The 26,021-nt window shown below is 35.4% G+C and overlaps 1 protein-coding gene and 1 long non-coding RNA gene across 13 annotated transcripts in view; one reads left to right on the forward strand and one right to left on the reverse strand.

Moving 5' to 3' along the window:
- Nucleotides 1–17,921, reverse strand: part of LOC127527948 (uncharacterized) — an 89,056-nt gene extending 71,135 nt beyond the window's left edge. The window contains exon 1 of the long non-coding RNA XR_007935136.1: nt 17,826–17,921. This is a non-coding gene — a long non-coding RNA (uncharacterized LOC127527948). The remainder of the gene's footprint in view (nt 1–17,825) is intronic.
- Nucleotides 1–23,124, forward strand: part of LOC114652093 (albumin 1-like) — a 116,062-nt gene extending 92,938 nt beyond the window's left edge. For 3 of the 12 annotated variants that reach the window (XM_051928312.1, XM_051928313.1, XM_028802282.2), the window contains exons 5-15: nt 1,735–1,867; nt 5,623–5,720; nt 6,743–6,872; nt 7,064–7,284; nt 11,411–11,543; nt 14,047–14,144; nt 15,340–15,478; nt 17,687–17,910; nt 21,759–21,891; nt 22,374–22,425; nt 22,924–23,124. In XM_051928312.1, the coding sequence (XP_051784272.1) occupies nt 1,735–1,867; nt 5,623–5,720; nt 6,743–6,872; nt 7,064–7,284; nt 11,411–11,543; nt 14,047–14,144; nt 15,340–15,478; nt 17,687–17,910; nt 21,759–21,891; nt 22,374–22,418 (1,354 nt within the window). In that variant the 3' untranslated portion in view covers nt 22,419–22,425; nt 22,924–23,124. The remainder of the gene's footprint in view (nt 1–1,734; nt 1,868–5,622; nt 5,721–6,742; nt 6,873–7,063; nt 7,285–11,410; nt 11,544–14,046; nt 14,145–15,339; nt 15,479–17,686; nt 17,911–21,758; nt 21,892–22,373; nt 22,426–22,923) is intronic. The other 9 variants (XM_051928311.1, XM_051928310.1, XM_051928309.1 and 6 more) reach the window with 9 other exon arrangements.
- Nucleotides 23,125–26,021: the final 2,897 nt, after the last annotated feature.

Below are 26,021 nucleotides of genomic sequence, written 5' to 3' on the forward strand. Positions count from 1 at the left end.
AACTAGAAACCATTCTTTATGTTGAATACTGAAAATGTACTGAAATGCTGAATATATTGAAATACTAAAACGTAAAGCACTACATATGAAATGGATAGAATTGTATTCAGAATATTTTAGATGTAAAAAAAGTAAAATGTAAATAATGTATTAATGATTCTTTCAAAAAGTCCAGGGTGCTTTTTGTTAGCATGACAAACTATTTATCTGATAAAAAAAGTTTCAAGGGTGTGGAGCCTATTTTAGAAGCATCAGGCACAAGGCAATAACTAAACTTACCCTGAAGAAGGTGTCGCAGTTACATTCACACAGCGTCAGCTTAAATTTACAAATTAATTTACCAAACATGTCTTTAGGGCAGTGGAAGCAAATCTAGAGCATCTTGGGAAAATACCAGGCAGACAGCAACTGGACACAAAATTTGGACCAGGATACTAAATATCCTTGAGGCAGTAGTTCCATTCACTGTGCCATCCTTTAATAATCATATTTTGTAATTATTCTTTAAAAATAAATCATATTAATGTAAGTTTGTTGCTTCTCATGAAAAGTACAGAATGTGTTCTTGTAAAAGAGCATTATCTCTCAGGTCCTATTAGTCCAGGTCAGGGCTATAGACTACTCTGGCAGCATCTGGTGCAAGGCAGAAATACTCCTCGATGGAAGCACCCATTGAATTCAGAATACTAATGTACTTACCCATCTTCACACTCACATGGGGCAAGTTTAGAGTCAGCAATTAACCAAACAAGCACACCTTTGGGTATGTGGAATACTCGCAGAATCTCATGGAAGTTCCAAAGAAGACAATATCTGGGCTTAGCCCTCTCAACAATTAAATACATATAAAATATATTTTACAGAGTTTGTATTTCAAGATATCTGTCATGTTTGAATATTGCAGTATATTTTAAAATATATACGGACCTGGCATTGAAAATATCATCCAATTGATATTGTGTAGATGTTTCTTATATTCAGATATGTGACACAGTGCTGTGACACAGCAAACATTATAAACTTATTATCAACTTAATATGTTCAAGTAGGTAGTAAAGTTTGAAATTGAATTCTTATGTGAAATTACCTTCAGTGAGTTAAGTAGAGTTCAAAATAAATTTGAGTCATTGGGAAGACTGCGTTTAGCTTTTCCTAGGTAAAAAGGTAAGGCATGAGAGATCTGTCTTGGGTCTGGACACAGTATATGGCATGGCATATAGACAATATATTTAGAAATTTTTTGGTTGCAACAAATTATGGGGAAATATGTTTCCGTATATTTCAGATTTAATTTTAAAATATGTATTTTAACTTCATATACTGTATTTTACATAATTCAGTATTATCTTTTTTTCAAATACATAAGAAAATTCATTCAAACTTGTGCATTCAATGAACAATGCTTTCTCTTTAGGATATTCACATCACAGTAATCCAATGTTGTTAATTTTAATGAACTCATTCTGTCACTGATCATAACCCATTGCTAATATGAGTAGGCTTTCAGGTTTTGTGCAGTTCTTTAGTGATCTGGAAATTTCACTTCTTCCAAAATGTAATTTTTGTACTTTTGAATCAGTTTAAAAACTGTATCTAACATGTACATATGCATGTATGTCTCAAGTTAGCTATTAATTTAACTTTGTGACTGCACCATATTTGTTACTGCATCAGAATCAAACAACTATTAGTATATAAAAGTCTAATATTTTGCAACATTTTAAAATTCCACAGATTTATTTATAAATTCTCCAGAATGCATGTTATGATGCACCCACGTATAATCATTGAATTTGCCTGGAAAATTGGTGCTTTGACAGAAGAGTGTTGTGCACAGGAGAATTTAGACACTTGCTTTTATGAGAAGGTTTGTAAAACTTTAACATTTTTGTTTAGTTTAAATGCTCCAGAATGCATTATTCTTTACTTTCCTTAATTTACAGAAAAAAATATGTATTAAATACAGTGGTGTGAAAAACTATTTGCCCCCTTCCTGATTTCTTATTCTTTTGCATGTTTGTCACACAAAATGTTTCTGATCATCAAACACATTTAACCATTAGTCAAATATAACACAAGTAAACACAAAATGCAGTTTGTAAATGGTGGTTTTTATTATTTAGGGAGAAAAAAAAATCCAAACCTACATGGCCCTGTGTGAAAAAGTAATTGCCCCCTGAACCTAATAACTGGTTGGGTCACCCTTAGCAGCAATAACTGCAATCAAGCGTTTGCGATAACTTGCAATGAGTCTTTTACAGCGCTCTGGAGGAATTTTGGCCCACTCATCTTTGCAAAATTGTTGTAATTCAGCTTTATTTGAGGGTTTTCTAGCATGAACTGCCTTTTTAAGGTCATGCCATAGCATCTCAATTGGATTCAGGTCAGGACTTTGACTAGGCCACTCCAAAGTCTTCAGTTTGTTTTTCTTCAGCCATTCAGAGGTGGATTTGCTGGTGTGTTTTGGGTCATTGTCCTGTTGCAGCACCCAAGATCGCTTCAGCTTGAGTTGACGAACAGATGGCCGGACATTCTCCTTCAGGATTTTTTGGTAGACAGTAGAATTCATGGTTCCATCTATCACAGCAAGCCTTCCAGGTCCTGAAGCAGCAAAACAACCCCAGACCATCACACTACCACCACCATATTTTACTGTTGGTATGATGTTCTTTTTCTGAAATGCTGTGTTCCTTTTACGCCAGATGTAACGGGACATTTGCCTTCCAAAAAGTTCAACTTTTGTCTCATCAGTCCACAAGGTATTTTCCCAAAAGTCTTGGCAATCATTGAGATGTTTCTTAGCAAAATTGAGACGAGCCCTAATGTTCTTTTTGCTTAACAGTGGTTTGCGTCTTGGAAATCTGCCATGCAGGCCGTTTTTGCCCAGTCTCTTTCTTATGGTGGAGTCGTGAACACTGACCTTAATTGAGGCAAGTGAGACCTGCAGTTCTTTAGACGTTGTCCTGGGGTCTTTTGTGACCTCTCGGATGAGTCGTCTCTGCGCTCTTGGGGTAATTTTGGTCGGCCGGCCACTCCTGGGAAGGTTCACCACTGTTCCATGTTTTTGCCATTTGTGGATAATGGCTCTCACTGTGGTTCGCTGGAGTCCCAAAGCTTTAGAAATGGCTTTATAACCTTTACCAGACTGATAGATCTCAATTACTTCTGTTCTCATTTGTTCCTGAATTTCTTTGGATCTTGGCATGATGTCTAGCTTTTGAGGTGCTTTTGGTCTACTTCTCTGTGTCAGGCAGCTTCTATCTAAGTGATTTCTTGGTTGAAACAGGTGTGGCAGTAATCAGGCCTGGGGGTGGCTACGGAAATTGAACTCAGGTGTGATACACCACAGTTAGGTTATTTTTTAACAAGGGGGCAATTACTTTTTCACACAGGGCCATGTAGGTTTGGATTTTTTTTCTCCCTAAATAATAAAAACCATCATTTAAAAACTGCATTTTGTGTTTACTTGTGTTATATTTGACTAATGGTTAAATGTGTTTGATGATCAGAAACATTTTGTGTGACAAACATGCAAAAGAATAAGAAATCAGGAAGGGGGCAAATAGTTTTTCACACCACTGTATGTATTGTAAGTGATCTTTCACATGTATTTTAAGACAATGTTAAAAATAATGTATCCAAAATGAAGAAAGAATAGTTGTAGAGAAAGAAGCAACTCTTTAAAAATATAACATTATTTGTTGTTGAATTTCTCTCCTTTTTTATTATTATTTATATCAAATTTTCACATTTTTTAATCATTATTAAATATCCATTCAGTCAATTCACCATTGACTACAGTAGATTCAGAAAATATTAAGATCTGTCACATTTTTCACATTTTACTCTGTTGCAGCCTTGTGCTAGAATGATTTAAAACTACATGTATTTTATTTCTATATCGAGCAACACTAAATACTCCAGAATGATACAGCAAAAGCAGGACCTTAGAAATTTGTCTAAATTAAAAATATAAAAAAACTGAAGTATCACCTTAACACAACCATACAGACCCTCTTCTCAGAATTTTGTTGAAACACCTTTGGTGGTGATTACAGCCAGGAGACTTTTTGGGTATGATGCATATACCCACAAACTGGTTTTGGGGATTTTCTGCTATTCTTCTCTGCAGATCCTTTTAAGCTGTGTCAGGCTGGATAGAGACTGTTGCTGGACAGTTGTTTTCTGGTTTTTCTATTGAGGTTCAATTGAATTCAAGTCGAAGCTCTGGCTGGGCAACTCAAGAACATTCTCAGAGATGCCCCTGAGCCACTTATGTGGTATCTGTGGTTTGTGTTTGGGATCATTTTCCTGTGGGAAGGTGAACCTTTGGCACAATCTAAGGTCCAGACTGCTCTGGAGTAGGTTTTCATTAACCTTGCTCTGTTCAGCTTTCCCTTGACCTTGTCTAGTCTTCCAGTCCCTGTCTCTGATAAACAGTATGATACTGCCACAACTGTGCTTCACCACTTCAAATGTTATTGCACAGGTGACAAACAGATCTTGGTTTCATCCAGACACAAAGCTAATCTTGGTTTCATCAGACTAGAAAATCTTGTCTTTGAGTCTTTCCGGTGTCTTTTTGCATACTCCACGCAGTCTTTCATGTCTTTTTCATGTGTTCATAATATCCAGATCAGTGGAGTGTTGCAGTAAAGGTTGTCTTTCTGGAAGTTTATGCCATCTCCAGATAGGTTCTCTGGAGTGCAGCTAAAGGGACCATGGAGTTCTCAGTCACTTCTGACCAGTTCGTACAAGAAATGTGGCTGTTCCAAACACCTTTCATTTAAGAATCTGGAAAGCAGCCATGCTCTTGAGAACCTTCAATGCTGCAGGAATTTTTGTAGCTTTCCCTAGATCTGGAAGCAAATCATTTGACCTTGTGGCTTAATTTTTGCTCTGATTCACATATAGACTGGTTTGTGCCTTTATTAGTCATGTTCAATTGAAATGCCCTCAGGTTTACACCAAATAAAGTGTAGAAACATCTCAGTGTTGATCAGCAAAATGGGAAACACATAAGTCAAATTACAAGGTACTTAGCAAAAAGTCTGAATATGCGTGCCAATGTGATATTTCATTTTTTTATTTTTAACAAATGTGCAAAAATTTCTAAAATCCGGCTTTCACTTTGTTATTCCGGGGTACTGAGTGTTGCTTGATATGTGGAAAAATTGATGTAATGATTTTAGCATAAGGCTGCAACATAACAAAATGAGAAATAAGTGAAGGAGTCTGAATACTTTCTGAATCCTCTGCATTTGTTTAATTAATATATTTAATATATTAGTTTTGTTTTTTGCTACTGATAGGCTGTTTTTTTTTTGAAGGCAGAATTTTACAATAAAAACAATCAATGACTTGCACTTAAGGCATTATTTTTATTATGTTTACAAGTAAAACATTTTTTAAATCTAAATGCAAAAAATCAGTTTCTCAATATAATGTCACTTTAGTCATATCTGGCACCTATTTATTAAAGGAAAAGTAAAGATTAATATATATCAACCTATCCTGTCATTGCTTTATCAAAAGATATAATTGCTATTCTAATGTACTGTTATGGTGCTAAATAAATCTGGAAGTTATTAATAAATTAAATGGTGTCCCTTTTTTCAACAGGGTAGACCAGTTCGAAATCACATCGCTAGCGTTACTGCTCAGTCAGAATCCTTATGTGCAATCAGCAAAAAATATGGAGAACGAGTTATAAAAGCAAAGTAAGATTCCATCATTATTCCATCATTCTTTTATGTTTTTCTTTGTCATTTAAAATGCCATTGTTGTGCAAGGTTATATTTACAATTATGATTGTTAATAGCCGGAACTACTGTATTTTCTCTTACAAAAGGTCATGTCAAATATACAGATAAATTCTAACTTAAATTAACAACACTGCCTTCTGGTGCCATGGTAAAACCATTTAGGAGCACTGTATACTGTTATGTTGTCCAATAAATTGTTAACTCTATGCATGACTATACCTTCCAGTACAAAAACAATGAGAGTTAAATTAAATTTGCAATCGAAAATTTCTTATTGCTTATTGGGCAAATATATATATAGATATATATATATATATATATATATATATATATAGTGGAATATGGCCGGCCATTCATCCCAGCCAATACCCCCAAGCCGACAGGTGGAGCCCTGCCTGCAACATAGAGGTGCCCCGAGTTCCAGCAGGGCATCATGAACAGTGGAGTTTTTCATCACAGCCCTGCTGGATACCATGGGAACCTCCAGGGGACGCTGCAGGAAGGCCCAGAGACTTTTGTTTCACCTATAACCTGGAAGTGCGTCTTAGTCACAGCGACAGAGCGAATGACACACTTCCAGGTTGAAGAAAAGGAGCTTTTATCTGACCCGGAAGTGTTCACGGTCACATGGACAGAGAGAGGCGAAACACTTTCGGGTCAAGGACTATAAAAGGACTGTGGGAAATCCCAGACACTGAGCTGAGCTGTGTGGAAAGGTGGCAATGCGTCTGGGAGTGGAGGATTAATTGATTATTGATTTATTATTGCGTATTATATGAGTATAGTGGAGTGTAAAGGTACACATTATTATTATAAAATAAAGTCACATTGAAGTTTTATCTGGTGTCTGACGTCTGGTCTGAGGGTTCAAGGGGTCGACAGTGCCTCTATCTTTCACAATATATATATATATACTGTATATATATATATATATATATATATATATATATATATTTCACATGTGTTTCTTCTTTTAGAAAAGTAGCTCAGTACAGCCAAAAGCTGCCACAAGCCACAGCAGATGAAATTGCAGACATCACCCAAAAAATAACATCCTCTGTTTTCACATGCTGCTCTGGTGACTCATTGAAGTGCACAAAAAAAAGGGTGATTATAAATTTACAATTTATTAAATTAGTTTATTTAAATTCAACATAGTTTTCATTATTATAATTTTATTTCTTAGTTATGATCACGTATCATAAAATATAACATCACATAAAGCAGCGAAATGTAAGATCATACATTTTAGAATGAATATATTTTTAAAGAAATGTAAAAAATGTTTAATTTTGCAGGAACAAATAATAGAAGGCATTTGTGTGCGTGATGATATTGTGTCAAGAACCAAACACCTGGCAGAGTGCTGTAAGCTTTCAAATATGGAAAGGGGATACTGCATTGAAAATATGGAACCTGATGAGAAACCAGCAGACCTCTCAGAAAAAGTAGAAAGCTACATTAAAGATGCAGATGTCTGTGATAAATTTGCTGCAGGGAAGGATTTGTTCATTGGAGGGTAAGACTTAACTTCATTTGAATTCTCACATGAATAACTACAGGTGCTTTCATTGTTTAAACTGAATTTGAAAGACCTGACCAAGGGAGTTAAAAAGCTTGTATGAACTAACAATACTTATCTTGTTTCACGCTAATGGTGTTTAATAGTAGTGAGGTAGCAAAAATAATAACCTGTCTCTTTCTGTGTCTTGTCTTTCATAATGGTTTTGTCTTTCAAGTCTGTCCCTTTTGCCTCCCAGGTCTTCAGAGAGCACATTTTTATTTCCAGATAGTAGAATGTGTTAGAAACAGATTAAAGTCCCCTGGTGACATACTGAATTTTTACTTGATAAAAAGTAGATAGGTAGGAGATTCTTCCCCCCTGTGTCTTGGAAGCCAACAGATAGTTTGTGACGTAACACCTCCATTTATATCCTGCTTACAGTTAGGAGTGAACTCCATGCCAAGGTTGTCTGACCAAGAAAGAGATCATCAATACTGCTATCGCACGAGTCCTTTCAGAGAAGCAATGCCATTCAGTATACTTGTAGAATGCCATACCAGGTAGCCACTTTGAGGTTGTTGTTTCTTCACTCTTTCAACACGTTTATGGTTTCTTGAAACATAAGTTATTAAGAGCAATGAACAACCCTAAACATATAAATTTAAATACAATAGTCATCAATACACAATTATGTAGTCACATTGCCCCAAAAAACTTTGCACTCAAAATTTAAAATCCAGTATCATTTAGTAATCTACATATATATGGGATCAGAGATTACTCATATCTCTCTGTTGGAATAAACAGCTTTTATGAGTTTCTTTTATGGTGACCAGTAATATCCTTTCTAAATATGGGAAGCCAATCTCTGGATTTAGATTTGATCGATTTTCTAGTGAAGTTCAAACACAACTTGATACGTCTGTCTGATAGAGAACCCAAATCTAGGATGAAGTGTGTCTGGATATCCTGTGTACCTTGTAACCAAGTTTTAATTTACAGGCCTCTTTCTGTATTGTTTCCAGCATTTTAGTCTAGTCAATAGTCAGAAAGAAGTGTCATATTCTAAAACAGGGTACTCCTAGCCTTTATAAAGGAAAACCAATTTGGCATTGTAGATGGCAGCTTTTTTCAACCACCATAAGAAGAAAAGTTTCTTATTAGATGACATTAGCATATGGTCCTGGATGATAACCCTCAAAACCTTCATTGTAACATAGACTTCTAGGAAGTTTTGATCATTGAAGAGTTGCCAAATGCAGCTGATCTATACTAATAAAAGGCAAAGCCCTCACTGACTCACTGACTCACTCATCACTAATTCTCCAACTTCCCGTGTAGGTAGAAGGCTGAAATTTGGCAGGCTCATTCCTTACAGCTTACTTACAAAAGTTAAGCAGGTTTCATTTCGAAATTCTACGCATAACGGTCATAACGGTCGACAACGTCCGCCATGTTAAACTTTCTTATTTATGGCCCCATCTTCACCAAATTTGGTAGGTGGCTTGCCTGCGCTAACCGAAACCGATGTACGTACTTATTTCAGTGGTATGACACCACTGTCAGCCACCATATTGGACTTTCCAATGGTCTTTGTTACTTATGGGCCCATCTTCAAGAAATATGGTACGCGCGTTCCCAATGCTAACTGAATTCTACTTACGTACATATATACGTACATAGCCTGCAGCTCGGTCACCGCCTCGGGTCCCCCATCTCCACGCCTCCCACGTAGTTGGCTGCCTGCCTATATAAGGCCGTCCGTCGCTCCGGTCTTTTCATTCCCTTCCTTGCTTCGCCACGGTTTCACGTCTCCCTGCTGATAACTGCAGCCTTTTTATTTAATCCACGGCTTCTCCTCTGTTTTATTGTTCGTTTATTACGATTATAGTTATTGTGTAGATATTTTAGACTTAGTTTACATTGTTCAGGTACCCATTTCCTTTATCGTTCTAACCGTACCCACATTAACATGTCTATCGAGGTGATCACCATCGATCAAAGAACTATCACTTACCGATTGGTTTCCATGCCCGGAGATGGCGACTGCCTTTTCCATTCTCTGTGTTACATATTGCACGGCCAAATCAGGCTCACTCTTGATATCCGGAGGAACATTGTGTCTTATGTATTGAATGACTGGGACAGGTTCAAGGTGTGGACTGATGACGGTACAGGAGATAATTATACTGCACAGGAGCCCTATAAGAGTGAAATGCTTAAGCCCTTCACCTATGGTTCTGCATGTGAGTTGTTGGCTGCCGCTGAATTGTTCGGTTGTCGCTTTCAAGTGTACCGAAATGGCCAAATATTTTACACCTTTGGACAACCGCCAATGCCTCTTAAACATCTTAGATTCACAGGTGACGATTTGAGTAGTGGACACTTTGATGTTTATGAATGTTTCAACTCTCAAAAGCTGGATGCGAAGTTATCGATGAAACCCATTTCAATTCAAATGCCTTCAATTTCCAGTAAGGCTCTACTTCGCAATGACAATTAATAAGTCTCATGGACGAAACCTACAAAAGGTTGGCATTGATTTGAGGTAAGATTGCTTTTCAAATGGCCAACAATACGTTGCATGCTGAAGAGTAAGCTCAGCGCACAGCTTGGTCATATTACAACCGGAGGGCCGAACTGACAACGTGGTATACAAAGAGATCCTTAACAAATAATTATTGGTATATTTTCCCTCAGTTTAAAAAGGTTTACTTTTCTTCTTAATAAAAATTTTAAAGCAGTACTTCACCGATGCGAAGCGCGGGTATTTTGCTAGTATCTCATATAGGTGACTTTTTTGAGTTATGCTCGTCAATCCAACAATCAAGATAATTCACAGACACTTGTGAAATAAAAGAACATAAGGTGACCATGCCTGGGCCAAATACATTTCATCCCTATATATTTTAGTGCAATATGCTGTCCACGAGAGCACTATTAATCAATACCAGGGGCACAATAGGCCCAAATATATTCTCTTCTGCAACTCCACATGAATGATGTTTCCATTTAGAGATGTGCCCCTGGTAATTGATTATCTGCAATGATCAGTCACAATATTGGTTAGCCATGGAATCAGTCCTGCTCTCACACCTAGGTCACAAAGGCTCTGTTCTGCTATTATACGAGACACACACTGTGGCATGTGCATTGACAAATTCAGTTTTAATTATCATGCACACTTAAAATAAGCAGTCTTATACATGAAATCCATCGAATGTTATAGACTATGTGTTAGAGAATGGTTTTGTCAACATCCCAACTTAAAATCTAAATTAACTTCAGTATTATAATCCAATTTGAAACAAACTATTCAAATTGTTTGGTAAGTTCAGATATCAACAGGATCGGCCTCAAGTCATTGATATTTGGTGGAGATGATTTTGGAATGTGAACTATTATGGCATCTTTCCATTGTCCATGAACAACTCATTTTCAAATGAAATTCTAATTATATCACAAAGAGGAACTGTAAAGAAGTACTTTATAGTTTTGTTTGCTTATACATTTCCCCTAACAGATTATTATACTGTTTCAAACAGACAGTCTTATAAACTACTTACTGGTCTTGTGGTTATTTTGTAGGAGTTTTGCAGATGTGCTATGTGTTTTTAGATAGTGCAGGAGTGCATGTACTCCTCTATACAGAACGTTTTTTCAGGCAGCAGCGATCTGGGGAATGCACAAGTGTGCTGTGATGAGTCAAATGTTTGGCAATGCAGGAATGTCAATAAAGACTGTTTCCATTTGTTAAACCAATGGTTTTTTTTTAGTGTTAATGTACAAACTGAGATAACTAGTACAGCCACTTGATCACACTTCTTTCCTCTCAAATTGTACACAAAGAGATGTAGTTATCTAGGCCCATTCAAGTAAAGTCTTCTGAGGGCACAGACAAAATACTCTCAGTGTCCAGAGAAGGTGTCTAGGTAGGTTTTCTCCTTTGTGACCTATGAAAAACTTAACTTGCCAACATCACTTAATCATTCCATTATGATTCCCAGTTCAACCCAAAATATGATCCAGTGTATAAACTTCAGCAAATCATACTTGTGCTTCTGCTTTTGGGAAAGTTTTATGTACTGTACTGTTAAATTAATTTACTGTCAAAATAACATTAAATTATATTTTGTTTTAGATTCCTTTATGAATACGCAAGAAGACACCCAGAATTGTCTAATCAGATGCTTCTAAGGATAGCCAAGGGTTATGAAGACGAACTGACAAAATGCTGTGCAACTGAGAATCCTCCAGAATGTTACGGCAAAGCAGTAAGTTACTCCAAGGGTGAAAAGGGAACTTTGTGCAATAAGACTATTCAAATACAGAATTCAAATATTCAAATATACTGCATATATGTTCTGTTGTTGTCCTATTGTTTTTATTAGGGGATCTTGCAAGTGCTTAACCTTAATTATTTTTGAGACGTCATTGTATTGCTAGTCCCAGACTTTATTTGCTATTGTATTTTTTTTAAGTTCACCTTCTTTGTGCCATCTGACATATTTAAACAGTTATCAAAGATATGTGCAAAACAAAAATGATTTCACTTCATAGGAAAACTGGCAATGAACGACAGCAAAGATTTAGACTGTTTCTTTCCCAGCCTTATTATGTATTTTACCTGTTTAAATGCTGTATCCAAACTGTGTATCAAATCTTCAAAAGTTAAAAGATAATAAAAAAAACTACTTGAAGAACCCTTAATTAACACACATGTCTGTATGCATATCTAAATAGTATTATAGATTTGAAAATACATCACAGTTTCAAATTTGTTTTAGAAATTTGTTCAAGAACGAGGCATTTCAAGTTTTTAATGCCAATTAAACACATTATAGATTCTACAATTGCCAGTTAACCCGACATATACATCTTTAAAATGTGGGTGGAAAGGACACAGAGCACTTGGAAGAAGTGTCACATAGACAGTGTTCAGTCTATTATCTGAAACCAGGAATCTGAAGCATTGAAGCAGCAGTGTTACTAGTTGAGCTTCTGTCTACCAAATCTAACAATATAAATTGAAAAGGAATAAAAAATAAGGATTTTAAGTCTTGTTTTGGAAAAGAACTGTTGATTGTTCCTTACAGTGTAGTTTTCCAAAAAAAGGTCAGAGTTGTTTTTATTTTACACCAGCATTATATTAAGTGTGCTGCTTTGAGTTGTATTACTACCATTTGTCATCAGCAAAGTCCTTCATTTTATTTATATCAATAAAATAACTAAACAGTTTCAGCCTAAATTAAATGAATTTCTTATCACTATGATGATAAGAACTGTGGATAGGTGGAAGGAACACAGAATACCCCAACAAAGTGTTGGAGTGCCAGCCGGGTCGCACCTTTTAATTTGTGTAAGATAATAAACAAAACAAGCATTAAAGGGCATGAAACAAAACATAACTCACCTTTTTGACTTTATCTAGAGTAGTTCTTATGAGTGTGGAGGGTTCTTGAAGCTCCACCCTCAAGTTCATCCAGTTCCAAATGGACAGCGAAATGAGAGGACGAGATTCAGCCATGCCGGAAGGGGTAGGGTTAGTTGCCATCAAGATGATGTCTGCTAAGGAAGAAAAACAACATGAGACTCTTAATGCTAGCACCTCTGCTTGTCTCACTGGATCAAAATATTAAAAAAAATATTGACCTAAATATATAATAATAAATAAAGAATACTGCACATATCATAGCCAGATAGTGCCACATTATATTTTGGATTAAACATACATATTCAAAAACGTATAAATACCCCTGTTGTGCATTTATAGTGTACAGTAACTTGCACACATATTACTAATCCTTAATGAATCATCAATATATGCAATATAATGTTGACTTTATTTGATATTTGTGTACTGAAATGTTTTGGCATTTCAGTAATCATTGAGTCATATCTATTTTTTTTTAAACTTTAAGATTATTATGCTTTTTAGATCTAATCTTTGTCATAGCACTATCAGGTCAAATCAAATCAGATGAAATATATTTGTCACATACAGATATACACACAGTACAATATGTAGTGAAATGTTTAGTTGATAAACTCTCCGAGTACAAATTAAATGCAATATGAAAGGACAATAAACAATAATACGTGACTTTATAAATATCAATAAATTCATTATGTTAAATACCAACAGTAATATGCATTACAATAAAATATAACATATGTAATAAATAAGTAAATAAATAACTTTATTTATATATAATAAGTAGCTGAACTTAAATAACTTAATATAAGAGAATTAACATCAAGTATCTATAGACACTGTCCTCAATTAGGATGAAGATGGACTGTAGAAAGAATCTCCTCTTCAGTTTCTCTGAACTGATTTTGAAGCTTCTCTGATCGCAGCATGGTGAAGAAGCCCAAAGTAATTTTTCACTTACATTTATTAATTTTAAGTTGAGACCACTGAAAGGCGAAAGTCATGCTGCCACTCCATGAAATAAAAGAAGTTTACTTTGTCCTAAAAAGAAGAAGAAAAAGAAAGCTGTATTAATGAACATGGTCCCTCATGGATGATCCCAGAATTTTCAGATGGCAGGTTACCCTAATGAACATATTTCTTTACAGATATCTTTCTCTCTTGACACTGACAAACCCAGCAAAACACGCAGTGTTGTTTACCCTGGGCATTATTGCATGTGTAATCCTTTCCTTATGTATATAGTTTAAGATAATAAATTATTTGAATAATTTAAAAAAAAAAGAGAGTAGTCATTTCCTAAGAGCTTCTTGCCAAACCATATTCTTCAATGTTCTGTTTAGGATGAAAAACTTCATGCTGCCATGCAAGACAATCTAAGTTACTTCCAGAAAATGTGTGCTTTTGTCAATACAGAAGGAAAAGCAGCATATGAGAAGCTGTAAGTGATGGTTTTATACTAAACTTTTTTAATTGTTTACTGTTTACTGAATGCAATTACATGGAAATATATTAAGCACATTTTTGAGTCATGTTTTATTTCAAATATTAAACTACAAACAGTAAAATATAGGGTTATTACTTTCATTGCTTTCAAGTGTACAGAGTACAGAAAAATTATTACTTGCATATGTTAATCAGCATGCAACATGTTGAAAAACTCTGGTACCATGATTCGTATAAGTGCCTTACCTTGAAACTTACTGTATATCTTCCCTTCATTTTTATATGTCCTCTGATCTACTCTTAGGATGAGGATTCTAAATTATTAGATTTTGGAAAAATGATTATAGCATAACAGTAATAGAGAGCAAGATGTTTGATAATTCAATTAACAGCAATAACTTTATTCATTTTCCTAATAATACATTAAATAATACAAGACTACTGAATGAACAGTCAACTTCCAAATGCATAGTTTGCATATTCTCTTTTTCTTTGTATAGGTTTTATCCTGGTGTTCTGATTTACCTACCAAATCCCAAAGATCAGTAGGGTAGTTTAAAATGTGATAAAAGATTGCTTACAATATGAATGTGTAAATCAGTGTGCTCTATAATGAACTTGACTCTCATCCACTGTTGGTTCCTGCCTTGTGACCAATGCTGCTAGGATGTACTCTGACAACTAGGCTGGAATATATGATTCTGAATATAGATGGATGCATAGAATTTATTAAATATATTATTGAAACTTAAGTTCAGGTAACATGTTGGTACAGTAAACTTAACTGCAACTCAGTTCTTCACTACACTGCTTTCTATGTGGGGATGGTATGTTAAACCACAACCTCTAGCAAGGGTCTTGTGTGCTTATCTTCAAGCCTCTAGTTTCCTTACAACAACATGATTTTAGGCTGACAATTAACATGAAGACTCTGCTCTGCTATTAAAGCATGAGCCTCACTCAGTTGTTCAAGCTTTACAACATTTGTTGTTATGGAAACCTCTGTCTATATGTGTCCCTAACCAAGTGAAAGCAGGTTTAGAATAACATACATCTAAGCCAGAACTTACTACACAAATAAATACAGATAAGAAATTAAGGGATAAATATTTTCAACTGTCATTAAACCTATTTATAAAAACATAATTTTTTATGGTAATAATATTTTGTATTCCCTCTCTAAATTTTAGCATGGTTATCCGGTACACAAGCATTATGCCCACAGCAAGCTTTGAAGGAATAAGGACAATAACATACAGAATGGGTGGAATTATGCAAGAGTGCTGTGCAAAGGACCAAAGTAAACTAATGTCATGTGCCGAGGAGAAAGTAAGCAAAGTGTTTTTGTCTAAATTTATACTATATATACTCGCCTTGACTGAACATCAAAAAATAGTAAAATAGCTTTTCATAATGCAGTATTGGTATATACTATTTCTACTCATAAACAAGTGGCAATGAAATATACAAATTTGTTCTAATTAAAGTCAACTGATTGTCATTGGTCATGAATGTGGCCAAAGTTAATAATGATTGAACGGCATACATGTTGGTTCTTGTTTGGCAAGCATTTTCATGTCATTCCAGTCCCACTGATTAAAAAATAACATTTTTTTATCTTATAAGTAACCTTAGGGCTGGGAATTGAATAAAAAAAATTAACTATTCGAATAAATGTTGGTTACTAATTGTGACTAAACGCATATAACATTAACATAATATATAAATCATGAAGTAAATACACACTGAATTGCATGAACGGCATAGCATATGAGATACAGACGTGTCAAAGTTAAAATGTAACCATTAAAACTACTGTTGATGTTGAATGCACTGCTGATTAATTAATTGAAAGAATAAGCATCTCTTAAATGGGGATACATTAAAAGTTGTGTTAAAACTCTGTAAATACCATCCTCAATTGTTCATCACCATCAATGACTTGATAACTATACTTTACACAAGTGTTAACACTGTAGTCGTGACCTGAGAGAGACACGCTTCTCAGGTGGTCGAGACCTGTCTGAGGAGGATGGGACCACCTGAAGAAGCCAACATAAAAGCAGGTCTGTAATTATCATTTTGCACATACAGCACTTTTAGAAGCCATCTGCCTGGGTGCATGTTCGCCAGTGTCTCTCATAGAACTGAGGGACAGTGGACATATGAGTCGCCTCTGTCCCCAGGTCAGTGGAGTGAACCAGAGAAAAGACCACCTGTGTTGAGTGGGCAATGGGACGAAGCAGCTGGAAAATGTGTCCAAAATCTCAGTAAGCTCTGTGTCTGCAAACAGCAATCTCTGAACTGCTATTTTTTGCAGCCCCCTGTCCTGCCCTTACGCTCAGTTTAGCATGTGTATAGATTTAATACTTTTGTGGTTAGTAGAATCGTGGTATGCTTTGGGATTTCTTGGGTTACGAAAATTGTGCCATTACAGAAAAACGGTTGGAAAACTCTGCTCTGTCTACACCTTTGCCCCTGGCACGCTAAAAAAGTCCGTAGCTGCTATCTCACTTAAAAACTGACACCATGCATTACTTGGTTATGTTGCGTTATTTGTATAAAATAGCAAAGATACTGCAAACTTGAATCATTGGTAGGGATGATTATTACACTTCTATTTCATAGATTTTTGTCAGTATATCAGGGTAGTCAGCACTGTAAGCTTTCTGGCAGACTGGCAAATTAAACACAGAGGTGCTAGAGACTTATTTTGGCTTTAGTGCAACTCAAGAATAAGTTATTTAGCACTTCTGTAATATCAGCTGCTCAGATCAGCTAAAGAGTTGTGAAATTTTGGTAGCTGTTCCTTACCTCAGAAGTAATCCTGAGGATGGTTTAGAAATTACATTTAAAACAGAATTTAAGGTTACACACTCACAGAGTTTACAAGTGTTGGATGAAGGCTCACTGGCAGAGTGGATAAGAATCGAGATGTGTGTGAGAAAGAGACATTCAAAGTGAGAGGCTGCTTTGTGGTAGTTTAAGAGCTGGGAAAGTGGAGCATGGAACCCACTGGACATTCAGTGGAACAACAGGCTTACCTTTAATAGACATTCTTGTCTTTAAAAACACAGGGTGGAACACAAGAAGCAGATTAGTCTTAGTGTCACTGTCATTAATAAAATTTTAATATTGCTAAATTCCCATCTAAGGGAGTAACATTTGACTTCTTTGTAATATCTAAGGAGTGGATCAACTTTCTTTTTCCAAATTAGACAGGTGGAATTGCACTTTTTCATTATCATTGGGTAACTTCCAATGAATTATCCTCAATGTAATTGCAAAGAAATTCATCTGTTGCATGCTTAATGTTTTTAAAGCAATAACAACTGACAATACACTTTCGTATATGGAACTTTATGGAATGGAAGAATATTTTAATTTCTGATCTTGCTTTATGAAAATACTTTTTTGTATTTTTGTTCAGTGCTTTTATGCAGTAAAGCAGCAACACATTACCTGCCCATATTTATTGCAGTATTTTGCAAACGAAAATATTTATATCATTTAATTTCTTTGTATTTTTTGCCACAGCTGAGCGATTTGCTTGATGAAACCTGTGCTGAAAATGACCCTGCTACTATAAACAAGAACGTTGAAGCCTGCTGCAATGATTTCTATTCACACAGACGGCTCTGCATCCTTAACATGAAACCAGACACAGAATCAGCACCTCCAGAATTCTCAGCTGAGTCATTCCCTATTACTGAGGCTCTTTGTACAATGTCAGATAAAGATTCCCTGACAGCATCGGTAAAGTAAGTAAATAGTTCACTCCATTTTACTGCAGCTCATGTAGTGTTTAGCTAATTCTAAATACTGTGTGATTAAATACTTTAAATGTATGAGTAAGTCCAATCAAAATCTATGTCTAAATATGAAAAGATTGCAAAAACTTGCAATCATGTCTGCATAACCATTTAAAGCATAAATCACAGTGATATGCTAATTATTGAATATTTTTGCTGCATACTACAGCCATCGAACTACATACTGTATCAGTAAATAACATTAACTATTAACTTCATTTACTGTGCACTTATTGTTCAGTTAAACCAGTGTATGCCTGAAATTACTAACTGACAACAATAGTTATTTTAAAAAGGACCTTATCTGAGTCATGCTTGAATTAATATAATAACATTTGCAACCAATGGAATACAGTTTTGCTGGAACTATATCGCACATGCTTAAGAAAATACATTACAAAAATGCATTCACAAGGAAGTACAAAAAACCAATAGTAAAGCAATATTCAACAATAAGACAGCTCTACAACTGCCACATGTAAATGATATTATTTTAGGATTAATTAGAATTTAAATTATTAGCATTTAATTAATTAGAGCTAGTTCAGGGCATCCATCTCAAGAGAGCTACAGAGAAGAGCTTCCAGGCCCAAATAAGGTTCATAAGCTACAGTATCTGTTCGCTACAGAGTGAGTCAGCATTCTGTTCAAAACCGTAGGTCAACTTCCTCTCCAAAGAGACAGAACAGATGCATGCACCTAGATTTAAGGCAGCCACATTATTTTAGACAGTATAACTGCTAACACTACACCAAGTGGAATCTGTTTTCTTTAGTTCTTACTAATGGCCCTTCAGCTTGGCATCTTTATAGTGTATGCCTACAGTCCTGCTCAAGAAAACCACAGCTGGAGTGTATGTAAAAAGAAATCATGTAATATGGTGTCCAGCAGCAATTGCTGATGCTTTCTGTGGTTCATGACTGACATAACTGGAGAGCCGATAGCTTTTCAGATTTCTCTGTGACCTTCATCACATGTACTGAAACACTGTGAGTAATTTTATAAGTGACACCTTTTCAGTGATTATTGTGTAGTTATTTGCATTACAGAAACAACAATTCAAACCTAGGCTACAATTTTTAATTTTTGTCAAAAGCAGTGCTATGAGATGATTTTTCAAGGTAGAAGGGTTATGCAAATACAGTCAAATGTGACCTGGAGTAATGAGAAACCCAGGAATTCACAGCTCGTCACCAACATTCTATAGTGTTACCTGCGGCAGTAATGGAGGGGACTGTGGTATAAAAATAATAAGAAAAATATCATCACACTTTTTTCTGAATGGAATTTCAGAGTAAAAACAAAATGAGCATTTGCAATTCAGAGATTAATGGAAAATCAAGAAAGGACAGGGGCACAACACAGACACCAAAGAAATAACAAAATATTTAAAAACATAATGACCATTGGTGTGGTTAATGGTGATTGTAGCGTTAAAGAAAAATGAAGCTTTTACTGATTGTGTCAAAATCCTTTCTAGTTATAGATTCAGTGTCTGCTTATACTGTATATGAATTATTTTGTCCTTCAGAATCAACCAGAGTTCAGCTGGGTCTTACAAGGTTAAAATGGACATACTTTTTTGTGCCCTGACATCTGAGGGAATCTCTGCAGAAATAATAGCACATTATTCATTAACACCTTTGTTATTAGAGGATGTGCAAAGCAAACCAAAATGTTGGCAGATGTATATTTTAGGTATTCATTGATTTGTTCATTCTGGAATGCAGGTAGGGCTGGTAGAGCCTGGCGTTCTTTGTCCCTGCTAGGTCTACACTCTTAACAGGCCTTGAGTGCCAATGAAAGCCTTGCAAAATGGGGCAATGCACACTTCAACCTACAAAAGTCAACCATGTGAATACATAGCTGGTTATACAAGCAAAAATTTTCTTCAATTATACAATAAGGAGGATTTAATCAAAAAAGTGAAGCTTTTTCATTATTTATCTTACTATGACTAATGTTGATATGTAGCTTTGTTACATACATTAGACTTGCTACATAAAGTAACTTGTCAATTCACTTATGTGATTTAATAGTACAGTTTATTTTTCAACAGACTGTATAAATATATGAAGATCAAGTGTATATCAATAATCATGAAAGCTCCATGACTTTTCACCAGACATGTCTCACCTGGACAAAGCTGGCAGCACTGTAAGGATTATGTTTTTGGATTTCTCCAGCTCCATCAATACCATCCAGCAATCCCTGGGGTAAACTCAGATATGCAGATGGATGAGCCTATGGTGTCCTAGATGATGGACTGTCTGTTGGGTAAACCGAAGGTTACACCAGGTCATGTTACTTGCAGAAATTCTCAAATGATTCTGCACTTATGGGGTGTATCAATAAGGGGCATGAGACAGAGTGTAGGAGTCAGGTGGAGAACTTTGTTTCTTGATACAGAAAGAATTGTCTGCAACTTAAAATGAGCAAAACAAAGGAAATGATTATTGACTTTCACTGACCAAAGAGTCTCTATCTCTGGTCACTCTTCAAGGAAAGAATATTGAAGTGGTGCACTTCTGTAAGTACTTGGGGGTCAACATCAATGACAGGTTGGACTGGTCTCTGAACACAGAGGAATTATATGAAAGGGCAGAGCAGGGTCTTCTTCCTTAGGAGACTGCTTTCCTTTCATGTGGTAAGTGATATCTTTCACATCTTCTTCACCTCTGTGATGGCTAGTGCAATTTTCTGCGCTGTGGTATGCTGGGCTTGTAACATCACTTCAGGAGAGACCCACCAAAATAACAAGATAAATAAAAAGGCAGGCTCAGTTATGGGACACTCTCTGGGCCCCCTGGAAGTAGTAGCAAATTAGAGAATTAAAACAAAACTGAGTGCCATTATGAAGAAAGCCGCACATCTTCTCTCTGACACACTAACACTGAGGACTTTCAGCCAACAAATTATTCAGCAGAAGTGTGTCAAGAAACACTACTGGGGCTCCTTTATACCAACAGCAATACGCCTGCATAATGATTCACTGTGACTTGTTCGGAAAACACACCAGTACTCAGAGTTCCTAGGAAATGAAAGACATACCACTGTTATCTTTTTTGTTGAAAGAAGAGATAAATTATTATGCAGGCTGAGAGGGGTTCCCAAAGTTTTTCATATGACGGTATATATTGTGGCAGATGGTTGACACCCCTTTGACACTGGATCCGGGGGAGCAGTCATGGGATGTACACTACGTCCCCCAGAACACTTGTTGGCAGCGCCCCTGGGTTGCATTGGGGTCAATATTTTGGAACACCGGAGCTCATTCCTGTTGGGCTCTGTGGCCACCGCCAGGGGGAGCTGCACGGCTTATCGAGCCCGTCTGGGCGGGAACGCAGCCACACCCGGAGATGCAGCCAGAAGTAGGTCAACGAGCACCTGCAGCACTTCCGGGTGGGCTATAAAAGGAGCTGACAGTCATCACTCCGGGCGTAAGAGTCGGGAGTGAGGAGGACAAAGCTGCCTGGAAGGAGTGAAGAAAGAGGAGTGATTTTTGGTGTTTTCTTTGGTGTTGTTTTGGAACTGTGTTGGGCCTGTGGGCATGGGGAAGACGTGCCCCATGGCTGAAGAAAAATTAAAAACCTTTTTGTTTATTTTTATATGTGGCTCTGCTGTCAGTCTGTGTCGGGTCGACGCCTATATAACGCCTTTTGCCACTATATATATATATATATATATATATATATATATATATATATATATATATATATATATATATATATATATATAATGTATCTGTTACTAAGATGGTAATGAAAAGATGCATTTATGTTTCTTGTTTATTTCAGACTTTTATATGAAGTTGTAAGACTAAAGCCAACAGTAACAATGGAACAAATCAAGACTCTGACTGATGGCTTCAACGCCTTGAAGGCTAAATGCTGTGCAGACGAGAACAAACAACAATGCTTTGAAACTGAGGTACAGTTCATTTACAAAAAAAATATCATGTAATACTTTTTTAAATGTTATGAATATGTATATGTACTATTAGTAAGTAATATATTCAAATTTTATGTTTCATATAATACCTTACATTATTTATTATACTGATGTGAGGTTTGTTTTTTCTTTGAACCGTTTACTGGAATTGGTGGGATCACAGTATTATGGATTAATAAATTAATGTCTATGCAATCCCATTTTCCACAATTTTTTCTGTTATAATTTTTTATGATTAGTTGCTCATGATATTTAGGCCTTTCTTTCAACTTGTTCATCTTCATAAAAAGCAAATGGATCAATCTGTTATCAGTGCATGACATGGATAGGATATTTCTATATATATTCCTGTGGTCCACAGTCATTTTAATTTTGGAATTTTTGGATTGTGACTGATCATATTTTAAAAAAGCAGGATAAAAATCTCTTGTTCTTTATCATATTTTTAAAAAATCTTTTAGAGAGCAGCATTCATCAATACAAGCAAAGGACTTCTCACTGCATGAAGGAAGAGTAAGTGAAAAACAATAAATACTTTTTAATAGAAAATGTGCTTGCTTCTGATATTGTCTACTATTGTAAAAAAACTATGAGTAATAAAATTCTTTGAATGACTGATTCTTAATCTTAAGTTCTGCAATTATCTTTACAATGAAATTTTCAAGGTTTTGATTTGCTTTACAATGTTGTAAGAAGAAAGCATTGTGGAAGTCTATGAGGGAGTTGACATTGCTGCTTTGTAGTAGAAGTACAAGTGGTCTTGTCACATGTACAGAATATCTTGAAATTTTTACTTTTATGTCTGTCCAGCATGGAAATTAAAATGTTGTGAAATATGCTTACAGGAAACAATGATATTCAAAATTACTTTATACATATGTATCTGAAACTAGTAAAAATATTCAGTTATTTGTCCATTAGATCATGTAATTATGTACTTTTTAACGCATGCTTTAATACAGGTATGTTGGTGTCCATTAGTAATTAAACACTTGATCATTTTTCTTGTAGGCTTCCAGGCAAATGACCACACTGGAGTGGTTTCTTGATATCTAGGAACTAGAAAAGATTTCACCATTACGCCAGGCATACAATTCAAGTGAATCTTTACTAAACTGTCCGAAATACAGATACTACCAGATCAAGTAGTGTGTTTACAAAATTGCTCATATATGCTGAAAAAATACAAAAAATAAAAAGCATAAATAATAACATTTGTTGTGTTCTTTGTTTATCTTAATATCATTGTGAAGTGGATGCATTTGCATTTATTGTTAAACACTTAAACATCAGTGACAAGTGAAGATGAATAGCTTTATCAAAACAGCCTTGAAGTCTAATCATCAGACACTACAATTTACAAAAATACAATCTGCCTGTACTTGTCACTTCTGCTATCAATATAAAAACACTGACTATTTTCTGAAGAAAAGCAACTAACAAAACAGGAAGCTGAGAAAACTTGGGCTAACTGGGTCTATCTAATTATGTTCTTCTAGTTCAAAGGATTCAAGAAACACAGGAGAAGAGAAGATAAAGCAAATCACTAAACAAATAACTTAATAAATTAGTAAACATTATTAAAATTAATACTAAAAGTTCAGCTTTAAAGAAATACTCAAGTTTAATAGGACAAAGAGTGGCTTTTGACATAAACCTAGGGTCCAAGTTCTTTGAATATTTGTAGTTCAATTACTATCACTGAGTATAATAGTAAATGACATGTTAACTGTAATTATCTCCTCAATTGCTGGTGTTATTTAATAATCAAACTACATGTTTGTCATATTAATTTGTGAACATAATCTACAATGTTCAGCAACCATGCTTAGATATCTAGTGACTTTCAAATATTGCTGTGTTTTGACTAAATGTGAAATAATACATAACCTTTCACCTAATAAGAAGAAGGTACTCAATGATTTGGAAATTATAGAAAGAGAAATTCTACTTCCTTGGGATAAAGAGGCTGAAATCAAAATCACCACACACTGAGGAAATCCCTACACATTTAAAGCTATCAGATGTTGTCCCTTTAATAGACAACTACAGTATAGGCCAGTTATGCCTGTAAACCTAACATGCCACATGGGTAAATTATTGGAAGCAATTATTAAGGAAACGTTTGAGAACTACAGGGGAAGTTTTGCTAGTGTTCTATAAGGAAGCACAAAAACTATATTATCAGAGAGGTGCATATGATATGATTTACGTTGCTTTTCAGAAGGCTTTTGAAGATGATTTTTGACTAAACTGAAAGAAGTGGGATTTTAAGGTGCAGCGTGCAGAGGGATGCAATATTGTCCTAATCACTGGAAGCAAACTGCTGAGAAAAACGTTTTCTGCATTAAAAGTAGTGTACTTCAGAGATTAGTGTTGGGGCTAGTGCTCATTTCAGTACACATACAATAACAAGCTGTTCATTTTGCAGATGATACCAAACCTGGTAGAATGGTAGATAATTTAGAATCAGCTAAATCGTCGTTGATAGACCTGGGCAAAATTCAGACTTATGTTAAGATTCATCTGTTTTAAATTTGTGCTACTGCAGTAAGTATTATACTTTGTATTATTCCTCCACTGTAAAAATGTTACAAATGAATACACAATGGGAGATTTAAAACTTGACTCTCTTCTATGTGCATGATGTGGTGTGCAGTCCAAGTCGAGGGAGGTTATGCATAAGCTGTATAACATACCTGTTGGGCCTCATCTGTAACACTAGAGAAAGTCCAAAGAAGAATGGCTGGGTTGATTCGGAGACTACATATGACTTATAACAAAACACTGAAGGGCATGAAATGTTCAGTTTAAGCAAACACAGATTAAGAAGAGACATCGTTGGCATGCTCAGAATTATGAAGGAAATTAATATGGTTTTCAAGAATAAGAAACAGATGACAACTGGTTAAAAACAAAATTTATGTAAAATTTAGAAAGTTTTCTTCACCCAGAGAAGAATAGACACATGAAATAATCCTCAAACCTGTTGTCAAAGGAAGGTGTCTCCTCCTCTGCAGGTTGAAGTAGATGTTGAAGCTGAATATTTTATTCCAGACACTGGACAGAATGAGACATGTGTTTACTGTTTAGCTCATTGGCATAGTTATAATGTAGTTCTGCTTCATCATAATATCATGACTGTTACCCAGTAAAGAATACCAAGGGCATAATATCCACTTTTTTGAATAAAAATAAAATCATAATAATTTAGGATTTTTGAATTTGGTTTATGATTCTTGATTCTGTGTATTGCTTAGACTTTTTGATTTTGCTTTGGTATTGGCTTTGCTTTGCTACTGTTGGAAAATTTCAGTAATGACGCTTAGCCTCAATTTAATAACTATCCTTAAGCTTAACCCTCTCATTCTCTCAACTCTTGATTCTTCCAATATATTTATTGTTTTATTTTTCAGTCCTTTAGGATGTGACTACTTATTGTGTTGATTATTATTTTTTAAGATTTTGCTTTATTTCAGTTAGTATAGTTTATTACTTGTTTTTTATTATTTACTGTCTCTTTAAAATGATGTCTGCTCCTTGTTCTTTCTGGGTGGAGCCTCAGTAGGTGGGACCATCCTGCTGTCCCTCCTCCTCTGGCTTTATAAGTTGGCCAGAGAGAACAATCCAGTACTGGTTTATTGAAGGTTTTAAGGAGTTTATTTGAAGCTGGCTCTTTTGGATTTACTTGTTTTTGTGATTATCTTGCGCTGGATTGTATTCTTCAAATTGTTTATTGGGACTCGTTAGCTTTGGATTGCCTTCTCTGCAATTTTTTTTTTTTTTAGAACGTTCTAAAGGAGAACAGGCCATTTAACCCCCAAAAAGTTGCCATTCCTAACCATTTAATTCTTCTGAAATAACATCAAGTCAAGTTTTCAGAGTCCCTAAAGTTCTACTGTATACCACACTACTTGATAGCTTATTCCATGTGTCTATGGTTCTCTATGTAAAAAAGTTCCTAATGTTTGTATGAAATTTACCCTTAACAAGTTTTCAACTGTGTCCCCATGTTCTTGATAAATTCATTTTAAAATAACAGTCTCGATCCACTGTTATAATTCCCTTCGTAATTTTAAACACTACAATCATATCACCTCTTAATCTTC

Source organism: Erpetoichthys calabaricus, chromosome 5 (genome assembly GCF_900747795.2).
Source record: "Erpetoichthys calabaricus chromosome 5, fErpCal1.3, whole genome shotgun sequence".
NCBI lineage: Eukaryota > Metazoa > Chordata > Cladistia > Polypteriformes > Polypteridae > Erpetoichthys > Erpetoichthys calabaricus.